This window comes from Buteo buteo, chromosome 32 (assembly GCF_964188355.1).
Source record: "Buteo buteo chromosome 32, bButBut1.hap1.1, whole genome shotgun sequence".
Lineage (NCBI taxonomy): Eukaryota > Metazoa > Chordata > Aves > Accipitriformes > Accipitridae > Buteo > Buteo buteo.
In genome coordinates, this window is record NC_134202.1 from 1,323,968 (window position 1) to 1,347,121 (window position 23,154).

Genomic DNA, 23,154 nt, shown 5'->3' on the forward strand with positions numbered 1-23,154 from the left:
TCCCTCCAGCACCTATGCCCCCCCCAGATGTCCCCCCAGCACCCATGGCACCAACCCAGTCCCCCTTCCTTACACTCATGACCCCCCCAACACCCATAAGACCCCCCCTATTTCCCCCAGCACCCATCCCCCTCCCTGCAACAGCACCCCCCCCCCCCCCGCCAAGGGCCGGGATTCACCAACACACATTTATTGGGGTGCCCGCAGCGGGTGGGGGGGTGGGTGGGGGGGGTCCCTCAGACCCCCCCCCCCTCCAGCCCCCGCAGGCGCCGGGCCAGCTGCAGGTCCTTGGGGTAGAGGGTGACGCGGCGGGCGTGCAGGGTGCAGAGGTAGGCGTCCTCCAGCAGCCGCACGAGGAAGGCCTCCGCCGCCTGCGCCCCGAGATGTGGAGGGGGGGTGTCCCCAAAAACCAGGCCACCCACCCCCCTTGCACCCTCACCCCCCCCATCCCCTTTGCACCCTCACCCCACTCTAGCCTGGGGGTGGGCAGGGATCGGTTCCCCCCAGCTTGCAAAAGGGGTCCGGGGTGGGGGGATTGGGTGCAGGCAAGCACCTTGCACCCCAAATCGTGTCCCCAAGGGGAAGGGCACCCCAAAACTCTCCACCCCTCTGTAACCCCAGATGGCCTCCCCCACACCCATGGGACCCTCCGAGACCCCACTCAGCACCCATGGGAGCCCCCCTGAACCCTAGGGACCCCCATCCAGCTCCCCCCCAGCACCCACCAGTATTCTGGGGGGACCCCCCAGCACCCATGGGACCCCCCCAGATGTTCCCCCAGCACCCATGGGACCTCCCCAGATGTTCCCCCCAGCACCCATGGGCCCCCCCCCAGCACCCATGGGACCTCCCCAGATGTTCCCCCCAGCACCCATGGGCCCCCCCCAGCACCCATGGGACCTCCCCAGATGTTCCCCCTCAGCACCCATGGGACCCCCCCCCTGCAGCACCCACCTCTTGCAGGGCCACCAGCGCCATGCGCTGCCACCGATAGTCCACGCCGCGGGTGAAGAGCAGGCAGATCTCCCGCACCTGGGGACACGGAGGTGACACCACGGGGGACACCCCTGGGAAGGGGGACACCCGGGGGGGGGGGGCACCCTGGGGACAGCCTGAGCATAGGGACACCCGGGGGACACCCTACGCCAGGGCAAGGGACACCCTGGGGATGGGGACATGGGGGACACCACCCTGGGGATGGGGACATGGGGGACACCACGCTGGGGACACCACCCTGGGGACAGGGCCATGTGGGACACCACCCTGGGGACACCAGGGACGTGGGGACATGGGGGACACCACGCTGGGGACACCACCCTGGGGACAGGGCCATGTGGGACACCACCCTGGGGACATCCTGGGCATGGGGACACCACCCTGGGGACACCAGAGACATGGGGACATGGGGGACACCACCCTGGGGATGGGGACATGGGGGACACCACCCTGGGGACACCACCCTGGGGACACCAGGGACGTGGGGACATGGGGGACACCACCCTGGGGATGGGGACATGGGGGACACCACCCTGGGGACACCACCCTGGGGACAGGGCCATGTGGGACACCACCCTGGGGACATCCTGGGCATGGGGACACCACCCTGGGGACACCAGGGACGTGGGGACATGGGGGACACCACCCTGGGGATGGGGACATGGGGGACACCACCCTGGGGACACCACCCTGGGGACAGGGCCATGTGGGACACCACCCTGGGGACATCCTGGGCATGGGGACACCACCCTGGGGACACCAGAGACGTGGGGACATGGGGGACACCACCCTGGGGATGGGGACATGGGGACGCTGCCATCCTGGGGACACCCTGGGGACACCCTACCCCAGGGCAAGGGACACCGGGGATGTGGAGACATGGGGGACACCACCCTGGGGACATCCTGGGCATGGGGACATTACCATGGGGACACCAGGGACGTGGGGACATGGGGACACCACCCTGGGGACATCATGCTGGGGATGGGGCCACGGGGACAGAGCCACCCTGGGGACAGAGCCACCCTGGGGACAGGGCCACCCTGGGGACAGGGCCATGTGGGACACCACCCTGGGGACATCCTGGGCATGGGGACACCACCCTGGGGACACCAGGGACGTGGGGACATGGGGGACACCACCCTGGGGATGGGGACATGGGGACGCTGCCATCCTGGGGACACCCTGGGGACACCCTACCCCAGGGCAAGGGACACCAGGGATGTGGGGACATGGGGGACACCACCCTGGGGACATCCTGGGCATGGGGACACCACCCTGGGGACACCCTGGGCATGGGGACATTACCATGGGGACACCAGGGACGTGGGGACATGGGGGACACCACCCTGGGGACATCATGCTGGGGATGGGGCCACGGGGACAGAGCCACCCTGGGGACAGTGCCAGTGTGGGGACATCTGTGGCTCTGGGGACATGGGGACAGTGCCACCATGGGGGGAGGGGCACAGGGGACACCACGTCCCGAGGGGGGATGGGGGGGGACCCAAGGACATTTGTGGGGGGACAAGGACACCGCGTCATGGGGGGAGGGGAGAGGACAAGGCCGGGGGAGGGGACCTGCGTCATAGGGGGGGAGGACAAGGACACTGGGGGGCTGTGACAGCGCTGGGGACACGGGGGTCCCCTGAGGGGGGGCCCAGGGGGGTGTTGGGGGGTCCCAAGGGGTTGTTGCTAGTCCTGGGGGGGGCATTTGGGAAGGCCCGGGGGGGGTTGGGGGTCCTGGGGGGAGGTTTGGGGTCCCCGGGGGGGGGTTTGGTGTCCCCAGGGGGGTTGGGGGTCCCCGGGGGGGTTTTGGGGGGTCCCCAGGGTGTATTTAGGGTGGCCGGGAGGGGGTTTGGGGGGGTCCCCAGGGGGTTTGGGGGGGGTCTCCTGGGAGTTTAGGGATCCCCGGGGGGGGTCCCCAGAGGGTTTGGGGGGGGTCCCCGGGGGGTTTTGGGGGTCCCCCCGCTCTCACCAGGCGGGCGAAGGGGCCGGGACGCAGCAGGAGGCGGGTGCTGCTCTGGTACTTGCGGATCTCCTGCAGCGCCCGCTGGCCCGGCCGGCGCCCTGGGGGGGGACACGGGAGGGGATGGGACAGGGGGGTGACAGGGGACAGGGGGGTGACAGGGGGGACGGGGGGACAGAGGGACAGGGGGTGACAGGGGACAGGAGACAGAGGGGACAGGGGGTGATGGGGTGACAGGGGGTGACGAGGGGGACAGGACGGAGGGGATGGGGGTGACAGGGAGGTGATGAGGGGACAGGGGTGACAGGAGGGTGACGAGGGGGACAGGGGACAGAGGGACCGGGGTGACGGGAGGAAAGAGGGACAGGGGGGTGACAGGAGGGTGACGAGGGCGACGGGACAGGGGTGACAGGGGGGTGATGGGATGACAGGGGGCGACGAGGGGGACAGAAGGGATGGGGGTGATGGGGGGACAGGGGGGTGACAGGGGACAGAGTGACAGAAGGGGACATGGGGGTGACAGCATCAGGGGCTGCCAGCACTGGGAGATGATGACATGGGGATGGGGGGGGGAAATCTATAGGTCCTGGGGGGGGTCTATAGGGTTTGAGGGTGTCTATAGGGGGTAGGGAGGGATCTATAGGGATGAGGGGGGTGACAGGGGGGACAGGGGACAGAGGGGACAGGGGGTGACAGCATCAGGGGCTGCCAGCACTGGGGGGGGGGGGGAGATGGGGACCGGGGGGGGATCTATAGGGTCCTGGGGGGGGTCTATCTATAGGGTTTGAGGGTGTCTATAGGGTGTAGGGGGTTAGGAGGGATCCATAGGGTCCAGTGGGATCTATAGGAACAGGGAGGGGGATGGGGAATTTATAGGGTCCAGGGAGGGGTCAGGGTAGGGTCTATAGGGTCCAGGGGGGGTCTATAGGGTCTGGGGGCTCAGGGTAGGGTCTACAGGGTCCGGGTCTATAGGGTCTGGGGGGAGTTCAGGGCGGGGTCCATAGGGTCCAGGGGGGGTCAGGGTGGGGTCTTTAAGGTCCAGAGGGGGTGTCTATAGGGTCTGGGGGGGGTCAGGGGTCTATAGGATCCGGGGGGGGGGTCTATAGGGTCTGGGGGGGGGGGGGGCAGGGTGGGGTATGTAGTGTCTGGGGAGGTCGGGGTAGGGTCTACATGGTCCGGGTCTATAGGGTCCAAGGGGGGTCAGGGCAGGGTCTATAGGGTCTGGGGGGGGTCTATAGGGTCGGGGGGGGGGTCGGGGGGGTCTATAGGTCTGGGGGGGTCTATAGGGTCTGGGGGGGGGTTCAGGGTGGGGTATGTAGTGTCTGGGGAGGTCAGGGCAGGGTCTACATGGTCTGGGTCTGTAGAGTCCAGGGGGGGTCAGGGCGGGGCCTATAAGGTCTGAGGGGGTCTATAGGGTCTGAGGGGGTCGGGGCAAGGGTCTATAGGGTCCGGAGGGTGTCTATAGGGTCTGGGGAGGGTCAGGGAGGGGTCTATAGGTTCTGGGGGGTGACTATAGGGTCTGGGGGGGGGGTCGGGATGGGGATCTATAGGGTTCGGGGGGGGTCTATAGGGTCCGGGGGGGGTAAGGGCGGGTTCCATAGGGTCAGAGGGGGGGGTCAGGGCTAGGTCTGTAGTGTCTGGGGGGGTCTATAGGGTCTGGGGGGTTCAGGGTAGGGTCTACAGGGTCCAGATCTATAGGGTCTGGGGGGGGTTCAGGGCTTCGGGGCAGGGTCTATAGGGTCGGGGGGGGTGCCTGTAGGGTCTGTGGGGGTCAGGGCAGGGTCTATAGGGTCCGAGGGGGGTCAGGGCGGGGTCTATAGGGTCTGGGGGGGTCTATAGGGTCGGGGGGGTGGTTCAGGGTGGGGTATGTAGTGTCTGGGGAGGTCAGGGCAGGGTCTACATGGTCTGGGTCTGTAGAGTCCAGGGGGGGTCAGGGCGGGGCCTATAAGGTCTGAGGGGGTCTATAGGGTCTGAGGGGGTCGGGGCAAGGGTCTATAGGGTCCGGAGGGTGTCTATAGGGTCTGGGGAGGGTCAGGGCGGGGTCTATAGGGTCTGGGGGGTGACTATAGGGTCTGGGGGGGGGGGTCGGGATGGGGATCTATAGGGTCCGGAGGGTGTCTATAGGGTCTGGGGAGGGTCAGGGCGGGGTCTATAGGGTCTGGGGGGTGACTATAGGGTCTGGGGGGGGGTCGGGATGGGGATCTATAGGGTCCGGGGGGGGGTCTATAGGGTCCGGGGGGGGTAAGGGCGGGTTCCATAGGGTCAGAGGGGGGGGTCAGGGCTAGGTCTGTAGTGTCTGGGGGGGTCTATAGGGTCTGGGGGGTTCAGGGTAGGGTCTACAGGGTCCAGATCTATAGGGTCTGGGGGGGGTTCAGGGCTTCGGGGCAGGGTCTATAGGGTCGGGGGGGGGGTGCCTGTAGGGTCTGTGGGGGTCAGGGCAGGGTCTATAGGGTCCGAGGGGGGTCAGGGCGGGGTCTACAGAGTCGGGGGGGTGCGCGAGGGTCCATAGGGTGCCGTTCCCCCCCTCTCCCCCCCCCCCACTCACTGCGGGGCCGCGGGGCCCGTCGGGGCGATGGCGGGGCCGGGGGGGCTGCAGGGGGGGGGCGGCGCCGGGGGGTGGGGGGCTTGGGGCGGGGCATGGCGAGGCCACGCCCACTTCGGAGGGGCGGAGTCCAGGCGTCCGGGGGTCGCTGGAGGGGGGGACCCAGGCGTCGGGGGGGGGACCCAAGCGGCCGGGTCCCCCCCTACGTCACACCCCTCCCCCCCCTTCCTGACCTCACCGGCCCGCTATGACATCAGCCCCCCCCCACCCCCCGACGTGACGTCATGCCCGAGATCCCCCAAACCTGCCGCCGCCGCCCGAATTCAAACCTCCCGCCGCGCCGCCCTCCTCCTGACGCCACTTCCGCCCGCCCTCCGACCAATAGGCGGCCGCCCGGCCGCTCTGCGCCGCCGGAGACCGCGTCTCGATGGTGCCGTGGAGGTGCGGAGCGGGGGCGGAGGCGGGAAAGAAGCCGCGGGGCTCATTAGCATAAATTTACGTGGCTCCTCCCCCAGCCACAGGGTACTACAGGGGACCCAGGCGTCCGGGCGCGGAGCTCAGCATTTATTGAACGGGGGCGGCCAGGGCTTCGCCCCAGTTGCTCCCAGTATGATCCCAGTTGCCACCAGTATGGTCCCAGTTGCTCCAAGTCACTCCCAGTTGCCCCCAGGGTGGTCCCAGTCACTCCCGGTATGACTCCAGTTGCTCCCAGTATGATCCCAGTTGCCTACAGCATAGTCCCAGTTGCTCCCAGTATGATCCCAGTTGCCTACAGCTTAGTCCCAGTTGCTCCCAGTATGATCCCAGTTGCCCCCAGCATAGTCCCAGTTGCTCCCAGTATGATCCCAGTTGCCTACAGCTTAGTCCCAGTTGCTCCCAGTATATCCCAGTTGCCCCCAGCATGCTCCTAGACACTCTCAGTTGCCCCAACATGCTCCCAGTTCCTCCCAGTGTGGTTCCAGTCACTCCCAGTTGCCCCCAGGGTGGTCCCAGTCACTCCCGGTATGACTCCAGTTGCTCCCAGTATGATCCCAGTTGCCTACAGCTTAGTCCCAGTTGCTCCCAGTATGATCCCAGTTGCCTACAGCTTAGTCCCAGTTGCTCCCAGTATGATCCCAGTTGCCTACAGCTTAGTCCCAGTTGCTCCCAGTATGATCCCAGTTGCCTACAGCTTAGTCCCAGTTGCTCCCAGTATGATCCCAGTTGCCTACAGCTTAGTCCCAGTTGCTCCCAGTATGATCCCAGTTGCCCCCAGCATAGTCCCAGTTGCTCCCAGTATGATCCCAGTTGCCTACAGCTTAGTCCCAGTTGCTCCCAGTATATCCCAGTTGCCCCCAGCATGCTCCTAGACACTCTCAGTTGCCCCAACATGCTCCCAGTTCCTCCCAGTGTGGTTCCAGTCACTCCCAGTTGCCCCCAGGGTGGTCCCAGTCACTCCCGGTATGACTCCAGTTGCTCCCAGTATGATCCCAGTTGCCTACAGCATAGTCCCAGTTGCTCCCAGTATGATCCCAGTTGCCTACAGCTTAGTCCCAGTTGCTCCCAGTATATCCCAGTTGCCCCCAGCATGCTCCTAGACACTCCCAGTTGCCCCCAACATGCTCCCAGTTCCTCCCAGTGTGGTTCCAGTCACTCCCAGTTGCTCCCAGTATCCTCCCAGTTGCTCCTAGTCACTCCCAATATGATCCCAGTTGCTCTCAGTGTGATCCCAGTTGCACCCCAGCGTAGTTTCAGCGCTCCCAGTATATCCCAGTGGCCCCCAGCATGCTCCTAGACACTCCCAGCCGCTCCCAGTTGCCCCAGCATGGTCCCAGTTGCCCCCAAACATGGTCCCAGTTGCCCCCAAACATAGTCCCAGTTGCTTCCAGTGTGGTTCCAGTTGCTCCCAGTTGCCCCAGCAGGCTCCCAGTTGCTCTCAGCTGGCCCCCAGCATGGTCCCAGTCACTCCCAGTATGATTCCAGTATGGTCCCAGTCTCCCCCAGAATGGTCCCAGTCACTTCCAGTTGCTCCCAGTTGCCCCAGCATGGTCCCAGTTGCCCCCCAACATAGTCCCAGTCACTTCCAGTGTGGTCCCAGTTGCTCCCAGTTGCCCCAGCATGGCCCCAGTTGCCCCCCAACAGAGTCCCAGTTGCTTCCAGCATGATTCCAGTTGCTTCCAGGATGCTCCCAGTGGCTCCCAGTGCTCCGCCAGGGTCAGAAGGGGCAGCCGAGGGGGCGCAGGGTGTCCATGAAGTCCAGCAGGGCGCGGCAGGGCGTGGCGGGGCCGCAGCGGGGGAGGGGCGGCACCTCCTCCACCCAGGAGCGGGGGCCCAGCAGGAACTGGGGGCTGGGGGAGGGGGGACAAGGGTGACGGTGGGGGACATGGGGACATCGGGGGGGGTGGTTGGGGACACAGGGGTGTGGGGGGACAGGGGACATGGGGGGGCAGGGGGGGATGTGGGGACATTGGGGGGACATGGGGACATGGGGGACGGGGGGGATGTGGGGACACTGGGGGGACATGGGGGGACGCGGGGACATGGGGGGACATGGGGACACTGGGGGGGCAGGGGGGATGTGGGGACATTGGGGGACATGGGGACATGGGGGACGGGGGGGATGTGGGGACACTGGGGGGACGTGGGGGGACACGGGGACATGGGGGGACACTGGGGGGGACATGGCGACATGGGGGGACATGGGGGCAGGGGGAAAAGGGGGGACATGGGGGCATGAGGGGATATGGGGTCATGGGGGGACATGGGGGCTATGGGGACACTGGGGGGACGTGGGGACACTGGGGGGGCAGGAGGGGATGTGGGGACACGGGGACATGGGGGGAACGTGGGGGGACATTTGGGGACAGCGGGCTCCCCTCTCACCGTCCGTGGGGGTCGGTCACCATCCCGTCCCCCCCCATCAGCAGGTACCGCCGGTGGGGGCGGAGCCTCAGGGGGCAACTGCCCCGCCCCAGCACCTGGCCCCGCCCCCCGGGGGCCACCTCTGCCGGGCCAACAGGGACCAGTCAGCACCAGTCCACACCAGTCCACACCAGTGGGCACCAGTAACAATCACTGAGAGCCACTGGGCACCAGTAAGAACCCCTTAGACGCGCTATGCCCCAGTAAGAAGCGGTAAGAGCCAGTAAACACCAGTAAGAACCAGTAAGAACCATTTAGAACCACTATGCACCAGTAAGAACCAGCATGAATCAGTAAGCACCAGTAGGAACCACCTAGAAGCAGTATGTACCAGTAAGAGCCAGTATGTGCCAGTAAGCACCAGTAAGAGCCATTTAGAACCACTATGCACCAGTAAGAACCAGTAAGAACCAGTAAGAGCCATTTAGAACCACTATGCACCAGTAAGAACCAGTAAGAACCAGTAAGAGCCATTTAGAACCACTATGCACCAGTAAGAGCCATTTAGAACCACTATGCACCAGTAAGAGCCAGTAAGCACCAGTAAGAACCAGTAAGAGCCATTTAGAACCACTATGCACCAGTAAGAACCAGTAAGAACCAGTAAGAGCCATTTAGAACCACTATGCACCAGTAAGAACCAGTAAGAGCCATTTAGAACCACTATGCACCAGTAAGAACCAGTAAGAACCAGTAAGAGCCATTTAGAACCACTATGCACCAGTAAGAACCAGTAAGAACCAGTAAGAGCCATTTAGAACCACTATGCACCAGTAAGAACCAGTAAGAACCAGTAAGAGCCATTTAGAACCACTATGCACCAGTAAGAACCAGCATGAATCAGTAAGCACCAGTAGGAACCACCTAGAAGCAGTATGCACCAGTAAGAGCCAGTAAGCACCAGTAAGAACCAGTAAGAGCCATTTAGAACCACTATGCACCAGTAAGAACCAGTAAGAGCCATTTAGAACCACTATGCACCAGTAAGAACCAGTAAGAACCAGTAAGAGCCACTTAGAACCACTATGCACCAGTAAGAACCAGTAAGAACCAGTAAGAACCAGTAAGAGCCATTTAGAACCACTATGCACCAGTAAGAACCAGTAAGAGCCATTTAGAACCACTATGCACCAGTAAGAACCAGTAAGAACCAGTAAGAACCAGTAAGAGCCATTTAGAACCACTATGCACCAGTAAGAACCAGTAAGAGCCATTTAGAACCACTATGCACCAGTAAGAACCAGTAAGAACCAGTAAGAGCCATTTAGAACCACTATGCACCAGTAAGAACCAGTAAGAACCAGTAAGAGCCACTTAGAACCGCTATGCACCAGTAAGGACCAGTAAGCACCAGCATGGATCAGTATGCACCAGCAAGAACCAGTAACCCCCAGCACAGCACCCCCCCCCCCCCCAGCTTTCCCAGTACAGCCCAGCTGACTCTCAGGCTCTCCCAGTAAGGCTCCAAGGTCCACCCAGCGCCACCCCAGTACGGCCCAGTACAGCCCAGTATGGTCCCACAGTGCCCCCTAGTGGCCCTTCAGTATTTTGCAGTCACTTTCGACCCCCCCCCAGTCCCTCCCAGTCCCCCCAGTCCCCCCTCCCAGTCCCCCCCAGTCCCCCCAGTCTCCCCCCAGTCCCTCCAGTCCCCCCAGTCCCCCCTCCCAGTCCCCCCCAGTCCCCCCAGTCTCCCCCCAGTCCCTCCAGTCCCCCCAGTCCCCCCTCCCAGTCCCTCCCAGTCCCCCCAGTCTCCCCCCCCAGTCCCCCCCAGTCCCCCCAGTCTCCCCCCAGTCCCCCCCAGTCCCCCCAGTCTCCCCTCCCAGTCCCCCCAGTCTCCCCCCAGTCCCTCCAGTCCCCCCAGTCTCCCCCCCCAGTCCCCCCCAGTCCCCCCAGTCTCCCCCCCCAGTCCCTCCCAGTCCCTCCCAGTCCCCCCAGTCTCCCCCCCCAGTCTCCCCCCAGTCCCCCCCAGTCCCCCCAGTCTCCCCCCCCAGTCCCCCCCAGTCCCCCCAGTCTCCCCCTCCCAGTCCCCCCAGTCCCCCCCCCAGTCCCCCCAGTCTCCCCCCCCAGTCCCTCCCAGTCCCTCCCAGTCCCCCCAGTCTCCCCCCCCAGTCCCTCCCAGTCCCTCCCAGTCCCCCCCAGTCCCCCCAGTCTCCCCCCCCAGCCCCTCCCAGTCCCCCAGTCTCCCCCCCAGTCCCCCCCAGTCCCCCCAGTCTCCCCCTCCCAGTCCCCCCAGTCCCCCCCCCAGTCCCCCCAGTCCTCCCCCCCCAGCCCCTCCCAGTCCCCCCAGTCCCCCCCCCCAGTCCCCCCCAGTCCCCCCAGTCTCCCCCCCCAGTCCCTCCCAGTCCCCCCCAGTCCCCCCAGTCTCCCCCCCAGTCCCTCCCAGTCCCCCCCAGTCCCCCCAGTCTCCCCCCCCAGTCCCTCCCAGTCCCCCCCAGTCCCCCCAGTCTCCCCCCAGTCCCCCCCAGTCCCCCCAGTCTCCCCCCCAGTCCCTCCCAGTCCCCCCCAGTCCCCCCAGTCCCCCCCCCAGTCCCTCCCAGTCCCCCCAGTCTCCCCCCAGTCCCTCCCAGTCCCCCCAGTCCCCCCTCCCAGTCCCCCCCCCAGTCCCCCCAGTCCCCCCCCCCAGTCCCTCCCAGTCCCCCCAGTCTCCCCCCAGTCCCCCCCAGTCCCCCCAGTCTCCCCCCAGTCCCCCCCAGCCCCCCCAGTCTCCCCCCAGTCTCCCCCCAGTCCCCCCCAGTCCCCCCAGTCTCACCTCCCAGTAGAACCTCCAGGATTTCGATCTCAAAGGCCAGGAAGGGCCCGACCTCGCTCTGGGCCAGCACCCGGCCCACCAGCGCTGGGGTCGGGGGTCAAGGGTCACAGGGTCACATGGGTCCCAGGGGTCATGGGGGTCAGAGGGTCGTGGGGTCAGGGGCTAAGGAGGGGTCCAGGGGGACATAGGGGTTGGGGGTTTAGGGGTGCCAAAGGGGTCATGGGGGTCACGGGGGTCACAGGGGTTGGGGTCATGGGGTCATGGTGGGTCACAGGGTCATGGGGGATGGAGGAGTCACGGGGTCATGGAGTCATGGGGGTCAGAGGGTCATGGGTGTTGGGTGCTGGGGGGGGTCAAGTGGGTCATGGGGTCACAGGAATCTGGGGTCGATGGTGTCAGGGGTCAAGGGGGTCACAGGGTTTAGGGCAGTCGGGGGTCATGGGGTCACAGGGGTCAAGGGGATCAGGGGGTCAGGGCGGTTGGGGGGGTGGGGTCACCGGGGGTCAAAGGTGATGTGGGGCTTATGGGGGTCAGGGGGCATGGAGGGGTCTGTCTGGGGGAGGGGGCAGGGGTTAAGGGGTGGGGTTTGAGGGGCGGGGCTTGCGGTGGGGCTTGGGGGTGGGGTTTGGGAGGGCGGGGTCCGGGGGTCACCGTAGTCGACGCGGGGGCTGTAGCAGGCGAAGTCGAGGCGATCGTCCAGCGTCAGCGACTGGGACCCCGCGCCCCCCCGGAGCCGGGGACACCCCCCTGGGGGGAGGGGCACCGCTGGGTGAGCCCCCCTCCCCCACCGGGGTGGGGTCCTGGGGAGGGGGGGGTGTCCCCCCTCCCAAGGGATGGGGTGCTGGGGTGTGGGGGGTCCCAGACACCTGGCTGTCTCGACCCATGGGGTGTGGGGTGCTGGGGGGTGGGGGTGGGTGCCCCCCACCCCAGGGGAGGGGTGCTGGGAGGGTGGGTGGGGTTGGGGGGGCGGGGTCCCACCTTGGGCACAGAGGCAGACGTGGGCGGAGCAGAGGGTGGGCACCATGCTGCTCCTGCGAGGGGCGTTGTAAAAGATGGTGCAGCGCCGGGCTGGGCGGGGTCAGGGGGTGGAGTCAGTGAGGACACGCCACCCTTCAGGCCACACCCAGTACTGGCTACACCCACGCCATGTAACTGCACCACCCAGACCCCCCCCCCCCCCCAAGCTGGTCTTCTCAGACTCCACCCAGCCAGGCCACGCCCACTCGCAGGCCCCACCCACAAACATCCCACACCCACCCCACTGACCACACCCATCCATGGGCCGCACCCACCCGGCTCGTAGTAGTCATAGATGGCCGCCATGGCCGGCTGGAGCTGCCCCACGGCCACCTCCTGGGTGGCCCCGAAGCTGATGCACTGATGCTGGGTGGGGACCTGGGGGACATGGGGGGACATTGGGGACATGGGGACAAGGGGGGGACATGGGGGGGACATGGGGACACGGGGGGACACGCCCCCCCCCCACCTCATCAAGGTAAATGACGAGCCGCGCCCCGCTGAGCTCATAGTGGCTGATCCAGCGATCGACCACGTCCCGCAGCTGGGGGGGACACGGTGACGTCAAGAGCACCCTCTGACACCCCGACACCCCCTGACACCCCAACATCCCCCAACACCACCAACACCCCCCAACACCGCAACACTCCCAGCACCCCGCAGCACCCCAAAACCCCCAATGCTCCCCAGCACCCCCAACACCCCCAACACCCCCCAACATCCCCTAATACCCCAACACCCCCAACACCCCCCATCACCCCAAAACCCCAACACACCCCAACACCCTCACCTCCCCCCAGCACCCCCCAGCACCCCAACACCCCCCACCCCCCACCTTGTCGAGGTCGGTGCGATGGGGCTGGAAGCCACTGAGCAGGGAGATCTCGGCCACCGCCATTCCTGACAGCTCCACCCCCGCCTCCCGCCTGAGCCGGGACACGCCCGTCGGGGGGGGGGAGCCACACCCCACACCCCCCCGCCCCGCCCCGCCATGGAACAGGAAGCCACGCCCCCTCTTACAGGGAGGACAGGAAGCCCTGCCCCCATTTCTAAGTGGAACAGGAAGTCCCACCCCCATTTACAGGCAGAAGAGGAAGTCCCACCCCCATTTCTAAGTGGAACAGGAAGTCCCACCCCCATTTACAGGCAGAAAAGGAAGTCCCGCCCCCGTTTACAGGCGGACCAGGAAGACCCACCCCCCTTTCCTAAGTGGAACAGGAAGTCCCACCCCCGTTTACAGGCAGAAGAGGAAGTCCCACCCCCATTTCTAAGTGGAACAGGAAGTCCCACCCCCATTTACAGGCAGAAGAGGAAGTCCCACCCCCATTTACAGGCAGAAGAGGAAGTCCCACCCCCATTTCTAAGTGGAACAGGAAGTCCCACCCCCATTTCTAAGTGGAACAGGAAGTCCCACCCACATTTACAGGCAGAAGAGGAAGTCCCACCCCCATTTCTAAGTGGAACAGGAAGTCCCACCCACATTTACAGGCAGAAGAGAAAGCCCTGCCCCCATTTACAGGCAGAAAAGGAAGTCCCGCCCCCGTTTACAGGTGGAACAGGAAGACCCACCCCCCCTTCCTAAGTGGAACAGGAAGTCCCACCCACATTTACAGGCAGAAAAGGAAGTCCCGCCCCCGTTTACAGGCGGAACAGGAAGACCCACCCCCCCTTCCTAAGTGGAACAGGAAGTCCCACCCACATTTACAGGCAGAAGAGGAAGTTCCACCCCCGTTTACAGGCAGAACAGGAAGACCCCTCCCTTTCTAAGTGGAACAGGAAGTCCCACCCCTTTTACAGGCAGAAGAGGAAGTCCCGCCCCCATTTACAGGCAGAACAGGAAGTCCCGCCCTGGCGCACAGGAAGCCCCGCCTCTCACCAGATGCAGACCAGGAAGGCGACCTCCCGGCCGGCGTCCCGCGTGTCCCGCCGCCGCCGGCCCCGCCCCCGCCCCTCCCCCCGTGCTGTGGGGGTCGGGGGGGTGGTGGCCTCCACAGGCTCCTCCCCCTTTGTAGGCTCCGCCCCTTCCTTAAGCCCCGCCCCTTTCGCAGGCTCCTCCCCCTCTCCCTCGCCAAGCTCCGCCTCCTCCTCGTAGTACTCATAGTCTTCCTCTGTAGGGGGCGGCCATTAAGGGAGGAAGGGGGCGGGGCTTACACGGGCGGGGCTTCTAGTGGGCGGGGCCTCACCCTCGTAGACGATTGGTCCCGTGATGGCCACCTCCAGGCCCAGCCCGTGGCAGGTGCCGTTGAGGGGGGTCATCAGGCGGAACTGGCGCAGGACCTGGGGGGGACCCAGGTGTTGGGGGGGGGGGGCGGGACCCATGGGGGGACACCCGGGTGTCGGGGGGGGGGGTGACACCCATCGGGGGACCCAAGTGTCTGGGGGGGGTCACTCACCGTCAGGGTCCCTTCGCCGTGTCCCTCCACCTGCACCACGATGGGGCTGCCCAGGGGGACCTGGGGGGGGGACACGGGGGGGGGGTGGGTGAGGGACCCCAACATCCCCCGTGTCCCCCCCCAATGTCCCCCCACGTCCCCTCTGTGTCCTCACCTGCAGCTCCTGCTCCAGCGACTTCAGGCCGGGTCCCAGTGTCACTCGGGTCCCCCCGGGTCCCCCCCGGGCCCCCCCCGGCCAGGACACCCCCAGGCTGAGGCCGGATCCGGCCCCGGCCCCCCAGTGCAGCCACATCTGGGCCAGCGCCTCCAAGGCCACCAGCGTGTCCTGCGGGGACCCGGGTGTCCGGGTGGGTGGGGGACCCGGGTGTCCGGGCACCCCCCCCACACCCAAGAGGACCCAGACATCCAGGGGACCCCCCCACCCAAGGGGACCCAGACATCCAGGGGACCCCCCACCCAAGGGGACCCAGACATCCAGGGGAACCCCCACCCAAGGGGACCCAGGTGTCGAGGGGACCCCCCCACCCAAGGGGACCCAGGTGTCGAGGGGATCCCCCCACCCAAGGGGACCCAGGTGTCCCAGGCGTCTGGGCACCCACCCACCCACAGGGATCCAGGCATCCCAGGAGACCCCCACCCACAAGGACCCACACATCTGAGGGACCCCCCCCCCCCCCACCCAAGGCACCCAGGTGTCTGGGACACCCATCACCCCAGCAGACCTGGGTGTTGAGGGGACACCCCCCCCCCCCCCCAAGGGGACCCAGGCATCTGTGAAACCCCTCAACCCAGGTCACCCAAGCATCCCAGGGGACCCCCACCCACAGGGACCCAGGCATCTGGGGGACCCCCCACCCACCCACCCAGATGTCCAGGACACCCATCACTCCAGAGGATCAAGGCGTTGAGGGGACCCCCCCACCCAACGGGACCCAGGTGTCCCAGGCATCCAGACACCCCCCCACCCACAGGAACCCAGAAATCCCAGGGGACCCCCACCCACAAGGACCCAGGTGGCTGAGAGACCCCCCCACCCAAGACACCCACTCCAGAAGACCCAGCCATCCGGGACACCCACCCCAGGGAACCCAATTACCCCCAGCCTCCAAGAACTTAGGACCCCCACACCCAGGCCCCCCCCCCCCCACCCAAAGAGCACCCACCCTGCCGGACCTGGGTGGAGCGGAACCCGCCGCCGTAGTTGCTCTGCTCCCGCAGCCATCGGGCCGCCCGGGCGGCGCCGACGCCGTCGCGGTGCTGCAGCAGCGCCAGGAGCCCGTAGGCCGTCGCCTCCACCGTGGCCGCCGGGCCACCCGCCGGCCAGAACTGCGCCCGGCCTCCTGTGGGGACCCCCCCCACCCCGCCCCAATTTGGGGGTCAAGAGGGGGCGGCACCCAGGGACCCCACGGGGGTTGGGAGTTGGGACCCCCACCTGGGGACGCAGGCGTTCGGGAGACACCCACCCTCAGGGACCCCAAAGCTGGGTGACCCCAAGAGGGACCCATGTGGCCGGGAGCCAAGACCCCCACCCAGGGACCCAGGTGTTTGGGAGACACCCACCCTCAGGCACCCTAAGGTCTAGGTGACCCCAAGAGGGACCCATGTGGCCAGGAGTCAAGACCCCCACCCGGGGACCAGGTGTTTGGGAGACACCCACCCTCAGGGACCCCAAATCTGGGTGACCCCAAGAGGGACCCATGTGGCCGGGAGCCAAGACCCCCACCTGGGGACCCAGGTGTTTGGGAGACACCCACCCTCAGGCACCCTAAGGTCTAGGTGACCCCAAGAGGGACCCATGTGGCCGGGAGCCAAGACCCCCACCCGGGGACCCAGGTGTCCGGGTGTCATTGACGCCCACCCAGGGACCCAGGTGTTTGGGGGGGACCCAGGTGTTTGGGAGACACCCACCCTCAGGGACCCCAAATCTGGGTGACCCCAAGAGGGACCCATGTGCCTGGAAGCCAAGACCCCCACCCGGGGACCCAGGTGTTTGGGAGACACCCACCCTCAGGCACCCTAAGGTCTAGGTGACCCCAAGAGGGACCCATGTGGCCAGGAGTCAAGACCCCCACCCGGGGACCAGGTGTTTGGGAGACACCCACCCTCAGGGACCCCAAATCTGGGTGACCCCAAGAGGGACCCATGTGGCCGGGAGCCAAGACCCCCACCCGGGGACCAGGTGTTTGGGAGACACCCACCCTCAGGCACCCTAAGGTCTAGGTGACCCCAAGAGGGACCCATGTGGCTGGGAGCCAAGACCCCCACCCGGGGACCCAGGTGTCCGGGTGTCATTGACGCCCACCCGGGGACCCAGGTGTTTGGGGGGGACCCAGGTTTTTGGGAGACACCCACCCTCAGGGACCCCAAATCTGGGTGACCCCAAGAGGGACCCATGTGCCTGGAAGCCAAGACCCCCACCCAGGGACCCAGGTGTCCGGGTGTCATTAACGCCCACCCGGGGACCCAGGTGTTTGGGGGGGACCCAGGTGTTTGGGAGACACCCACCCTCAGGGACCCCAAATCTGGGTGACCCCAAGAGGGATCCATGTGCCTGGAAGCCAAGACCCCCACCCAGGGACCCAGGTGTCCGGGTGTCATTGACGCCCACCCGGGGACCCAGGTGTTTGGGGGGGACCCAGGTGTTTGGGAGACACCCACCCTCAGGGACCCCAAATCTGGGTGACCCCAAGAGGGACCCATGTGGCCGGGAGCCAAGACCCCCACCCGGGGACCCAGGTGTTTGGGAGACACCCACCCTCAGGCACCCTAAGGTCTAGGTGACCCCAAGAGGGACCCATGTGGCCAGGAGCCAAGACCCCCACCCGGGGACCAGGTGTTTGGGAGACACCCACCCTCAGGGACCCCAAATCTGGGTGACCCCAAGAGGGACCCATGTGGCTGGGAGCCAAGACCCCCACCCAGGGACCCAGGTGTCCGGGTGTCATTGACGCCCACCCGGGGACCCAGGTGTTTGGGGGGGACCCAGGTGTTTGGGAGACACCCACCCTCAGGGACCCCAAATCTGGGTGACCCCAAGAGGGACCCATGTGGCCGGGAGCCAAGACCCCCACCCGGGGACCCAGGTGTTTGGGAGACACCCACCCTCAGGCACCCTAAGGTCTAGGTGACCCCAAGAGGGACCCATGTGGCCAGGAGCCAAGACCCCCACCCAGGGACCCAGGTGTCCGGGTGTCATTGACGCCCACCCAGGGACCCAGGTGTTTAGGGGGGAACCAGGTGTTTGGGAGACACCCACCCTCAGGGACCCCAAATCTGGGTGACCCCAAGAGGGACCCATGTGCCTGGAAGCCAAGACCCCCACCCGGGGACCCAGGTGTTTGGGAGACACCCACCCTCAGGCACCCTAAGGTCTAGGTGACCCCAAGAGGGACCCGTGTGGCCAGGAGTCAAGACCCCCACCCGGGGACCAGGTGTTTGGGAGACACCCACCCTCAGGGACCCCAAATCTGGGTGACCCCAAGAGGGACCCATGTGCCTGGAAGCCAAGACCCCCACCCAGGGACCCAGGTGTCCGGGTGTCATTGACGCCCACCCGGGGACCCAGGTGTTTGGGGGGGACCCAGGTGTTTGGGAGACACCCACCCTCAGGGACCCCAAAGCTGGGTGACCCCAAGAGGGACCCATGTGGCCGGGAGCCAAGACCCCCACCCGGGGACCCAGGTGTTTGGGAGACACCCACCCTCAGGGACCCCAAATCTGGGTGACCCCAAGAGGGACCCCAGAATCTGGGAGCCATGACCCCCACCCAGGGACCCCCGCATCTGGGTGCCCCCAGGGTGCCCCCAGGGTGTCCCCAGCATCTAAGTGACCCCAGGAGGGACCCAGGCGTCCAGGTGTCCCCAAGATGTCCCCGGGGGGGTCCCTGGCACCCGGGGCTCACCCTGGGCGGGTCGGGCCAGGCGGCGCAGGCGCTCCAGGGTGGGGGAGGGGCCGGGGGGGTCGGTGTCCCCCAGCGCCAGCGCGTAGGTGGTGATGGCCGTCCCGAATGTCCCCAAGGTCCCCACGTGGCCACGCAGGAAGGTGGCGGCTTGTGACAGAGCCTCGTCCTGCGGCGGAGGGAGACGGGGGGGGACAGGGGACATGGGGGGACGTGGGGACATGGGACACGAGGGGACATGGGGACAGGGGACATGGGGAAGGGGACATGGGGGGACGTGGGGACTGGGGACATGGCGACAGGGGACATGGGGGGACGTGGGGACATGGGACATGGGGGGACATGGGGACATGGGGAAAGGGGACATGGGGGGACATTGGGACATGGGGGGACGTGGGGACAGGAGACAGGGACATGGGGGGACATGGGGACAGGGGACATGGGGAAGGGGACATGGGGGCACATGGGGACTGGGGACATGGGGGGACGTGGGGACAGGAGACAGGGGACATGGGACATGGTGGGACATGGTGGGACATGGTGGGACATGGGGGACACATAGGGGACATGGGGACAAACCAGGAGGGAACAAGGGACACTGAGGACATAGAGAGGGGACAAGGGGATGGGGAAGGAACACAGGGAGGGGACGTGGGGCAGGGATGTGGGGACATGGAGGTGACACGGGGAGGGGACACGTGGGGATGCAGGGACGCACCAGGCGGGGGTGGTCGGGGCTGTCTGGTGGCAGGAGGACGCGTGCCCCCTGCAGGGCCACCACCACGAAGGCCGTCAGGGACACGGTGGCCTCGGGCCCTGGGTCTGCCACGCTGCCCTGGGGACAAAGGGGGTGACACGAGTGGTGACACAGGGTCTCCCAGCGGGGGTTTCAGAGGGGACATTGCACAGGGACGTGACGCAGGGAGGTGGCACCAGGACACTGCATGGGGACGTTGCATGGGAACAGGTCACAGGGATGTTGCACGGGGACGTTGCACAGGGAGGTGGCCTGGGGAGGTGGCATGAGAAGGTGGCCCAGGGCCATTGCATGGGGACATTGCACAGGGACGTGGCTTGGGGACGTTGCATGGGGACGTAACATTGGGAGGTGGCATGGGGAGGTGGCTTGGGGACATTGCACAGTGATGTAGGACAGGGAGGTGACATGGGCAGGTGACCCAAGGAAGTGGCCCAGGAAGATGACCCAAGAGGGTGACCCTGGAGGTGGCTTGAGGACGTGACACAAGGACGTGGCCTGGGGAGGTGACACAGGGAGGTGGCACAAGGAGATGACCCTGGAGGTGGCCCTGAAGGTGGCCATGGAGGTGACCCTGGAGGTGACCATAGCAGTAACCCTGGAGGTGGCCCTGGAGGTGACCCTGGAGGTGGCCATGGAGGTGACCATGGTGGTGGCCCTAGAGGTGACCCTGGAGGTGGCCCTGGAGGTGACCCTGGAGGTGGCCATGGAGGTGGCCATGGTGGTGACCCTGGAGGTGACCATAGCGGTGACCCTGGAGGTGGCCATGGAGGTGACCATGGTGGTGGCCCTGGAGGTGGCCCTGGAGGTGACCCTGGAGGTGGCCATGGAGGTGACCATGGTGGTGGCCCTAGAGGTGACCCTGGAGGTGGCCCTGGAGGTGACCCTGGAGGTGGCCATGGAGGTGACCATGGTGGTGGCCCTAGAGGTGGCCCTGGAGGTGGCCCTGGAGGTGACCCTGGAGGTGACCCTGGAGGTGGCCCTGGAGGTGGCCATGGAGGTGACCATGGTGGTGGCCCTGGAGGTGACCCTGGAGGTGACCATAGCAGTGACCCTGGAGGTGGCCCTGGAGGTGACCCTGGAGGTGGCCATGGAGGTGACCATGGTGGTGACCCTGGAGGCGGCCAGTCCCCGTGTCCCCACCTGCATCTCCCGGTGCAGGACGGGCTCCATCTCGCTGAAGGCGCCGTCAGGACGCTGCTGTCCCAGCAGCCACCGCAGGGACGCCCCGGGGCCACCCGCGGCCACCGGCAGGTAGGGACGGGCCAGCGCCAGCACCCGCAGCACCAGCGCCGTCAGCCTGAGGGGACACCCCGCTGTCACCGTGTCCCCAGGGCCCCGTGTCCCCCATCACCTCGTGTCCTCGTGTCCCTCTGATGTCCTCATGTCCCTCCACGTCCCCCCATGTCTTCCATGTCCGCAATATCCCGTGTCCCATGCCCCTGGGTCCCCTCATGTCCCCCAATGTCCCCACGTCCCCCCACGTCCCCACGTCCCCATGTGCCCTGTGTCCCCCCGTGTCCCCCCGCATCCCCCATGTCCCCATGTCCCCTATCCTCCCCATGTCCCCCAATGTCCCCATGTCCCCCCCCGTCCCCCATGTCCCCCCCCGTCCCCTCACCAGGTGCTGCTCCGCCGGTGCTGCCAGGCGCTGTAGGAGCCGTCGCCCTTGCGGAAGCTCTGCACCCGCTCGAAGCCTGCAGGGACGCGGGGGACGGTGGGGACAGAGGTGCCAGCGCCGCCCTGGGCGGGGCCTGAACCCCCGTAGCCCCACACAGAGCCCCACCTCCCCCCAAAACCTTGCCCCCCCCAACCCCCATAGCCCCTCATTTCCCATTGCCCCCATGGCCCCCCTGCCCCCCTCCCCCATAGCCCCCCCAGCCCCCCCTCCCCCATAGCCCCCCCATACCCCCCATAGCTCCCCCATAGCCCGTCACCCACCCATACCCCATAGCCCCCCATTCACCCCATAGCCCCCCCATACCTCACAGCCCCCCAACCCAGAGCCCCCACAACCCCCCACAGCCCCCTCAATACCCCATAGCTCCCCCATACCCCCCCATACCCCATAGCCCCCCATCCCACAGCCCCCCCCTACCCCATAGCCCCCCCACCCCATAGCCTCCCCACATCTCAGAGCCCCCCCAGGCCATAGCCCCCCATACCCTCCCACAGCCCCCCCGTACCCCATAGCGCCCCATCGCACAGCCCCCATAGCCCCCTCACCCAACAGCCCCCCACACCCCATAGCCCCTCTACTCCATAACCCCCCCATCCCATACCCCCCCCCATCCCCCCCCTACCCCATAGCCCCCCCACCCCCACCCCACAGCCCCCCCGTACCCGTCCGGAGGCCGCGCAGGCCGCGGGAGCGGGAGTCGGGGGGCAGCCCCCCCCAGCCCCCGCTGTGGTCCAGGTAGCGCAGGGCGGCGGCGCGGGGGGCCAGGGCCATCAGCGCCTGCTCCCCGCACCCCCGCGGGGACCGCAGCAGTGTCCCCCCCAGCCCCAGTGCCCCCCGCACCGTCCAGCCCCCCACTCGGCCTGTGGGGACCGGGGCGGGGGGGGGGGGGACACACGGGAGGGGGGACAGACCCGGAGGGGGACAAGTGGGGACAGGCACGGGGACAATGGGGACACACGTGGGGACACATGTGGGGCATGGGGACAGGCACGGGGCCACACGTGGGGCCACACGGGGACATGCGTGGGGACGGACGTGGTGACACATATGGGGACGTCCATAGGGACACATGTGGGGACACACGTGGGGTGTGGGGACAGGCGTGAGGACGCACGTGGGAACACACGGGGACGTGCATGGGGATGGACGTGGTGACACGTATGGGGACGTCCATAGGGACACATGTGGGGACACACGTGGGGTGTGGGGACAGGCGTGAGGACACACGTGGGAACACATGGGGACGTGCATGGGGATGGACGTGGTGACACGTATGGGGACGTCCATAGGGACACATGTGGGGACACACGTGGGGTGTGGGGACAGGCGTGAGGACACACGTGGGAACACATGGGGACGTGCATGGGGATGGACGTGGTGACACGTATGGGGACGTCCATAGGGACACATGTGGGGACACACGTGGGGAGTGGGGACAGGGGTGGGGGCAACAGGGACATCCATGGGGACACACGTGGAGCATGGGGACACAGGGCATGGGGACACACGAGGACGTGCATGAGGACAGGCGTGGTGACACATTTGGGGACGTGGGGACAGGCACGGGGACAATAGGGACACACACGGGGGGACACACGTGGGGCGTGGGGACAGGCACGTGGGCACATGTGAGACGTGGGGAAACACAGGGACGTGCATGGGGACAGGCGTGGTGACGCATATGGGGACGTCCATAGGGACACATGTGGGGACACACGTGGGGTGTGGGGACAGGCGTGAGGACACACGTGGGAACACACGGGGACGTGCATGGGGATGGACGTGGTGACACGTATGGGGACGTGGGGACAGGCACAGGGACAATAGGGACACGTGTGGGGCGTGGGGATGGGCACGTGGACACATGTGAGGACATGTGGGGACACACAGGGACGTGCATGGGGACAGGCGTGGTGACACATATGGGGACATCCATGGGGACGGGCATGGGGACATGTGAGGACACACGTGGGGACACATATGGTGGGATACGGGGACACACATGGAGGCACGCGGACGTGCAGGGGGACAGGGACACCCATGGGGGGCATGCCCAGGGACAGGTGGGGGGACACAGGTGGGGGGACACACAGGGACGGGGGGACACACATGGACAGGGGACACACAGGGACAGGGACACAGTCAGTGCTAGACACCACATGTCCCCACCGCCCTCTCCCCGTGTCCCCCTGACCCCACCACCATGTGCCCATGTCCCCTCATGTCCCCACCACCCACCCCTATGTCCACC

At 66.4% G+C, this 23,154-nt stretch overlaps 2 protein-coding genes across 2 annotated transcripts in view; both read right to left on the bottom strand.

Annotated features, from left to right (window-relative positions):
* Nucleotides 1–236: 236 nt before the first annotated feature.
* Nucleotides 237–5,853, bottom strand: CENPA (centromere protein A). The gene is made up of 5 exons (XM_075019112.1): nt 5,812–5,853; nt 5,511–5,655; nt 2,975–3,066; nt 955–1,032; nt 237–371 (listed from the first exon to the last, which is right to left on the bottom strand). The coding sequence occupies exons 2-5, from the start codon at nt 5,602–5,604 to the stop codon at nt 237–239; spliced, it is 399 nt and encodes a 132-aa protein (XP_074875213.1). The 5' UTR covers nt 5,605–5,655; nt 5,812–5,853.
* Nucleotides 5,854–7,701: 1,848 nt separating this feature from the next.
* LOC142026172 (complement C4-like) overlaps nt 7,702–23,154 on the bottom strand; it is a 34,224-nt gene continuing 18,771 nt past the window's right edge. The window contains exons 24-41 of the mRNA XM_075019017.1: nt 21,566–21,763; nt 20,844–20,919; nt 20,366–20,522; nt 19,184–19,300; nt 18,469–18,634; nt 15,741–15,907; nt 14,722–14,892; nt 14,568–14,627; nt 14,358–14,451; nt 14,051–14,282; nt 13,010–13,100; nt 12,644–12,718; nt 12,450–12,552; nt 12,136–12,225; nt 11,809–11,904; nt 11,158–11,241; nt 8,370–8,490; nt 7,702–7,834 (exon numbers count right to left, since the gene is read on the bottom strand). Of these exons, the coding sequence (XP_074875118.1) occupies nt 7,702–7,834; nt 8,370–8,490; nt 11,158–11,241; nt 11,809–11,904; nt 12,136–12,225; nt 12,450–12,552; nt 12,644–12,718; nt 13,010–13,100; nt 14,051–14,282; nt 14,358–14,451; nt 14,568–14,627; nt 14,722–14,892; nt 15,741–15,907; nt 18,469–18,634; nt 19,184–19,300; nt 20,366–20,522; nt 20,844–20,919; nt 21,566–21,763 (2,231 nt within the window). The remainder of the gene's footprint in view (nt 7,835–8,369; nt 8,491–11,157; nt 11,242–11,808; nt 11,905–12,135; nt 12,226–12,449; nt 12,553–12,643; nt 12,719–13,009; nt 13,101–14,050; nt 14,283–14,357; nt 14,452–14,567; nt 14,628–14,721; nt 14,893–15,740; nt 15,908–18,468; nt 18,635–19,183; nt 19,301–20,365; nt 20,523–20,843; nt 20,920–21,565; nt 21,764–23,154) is intronic.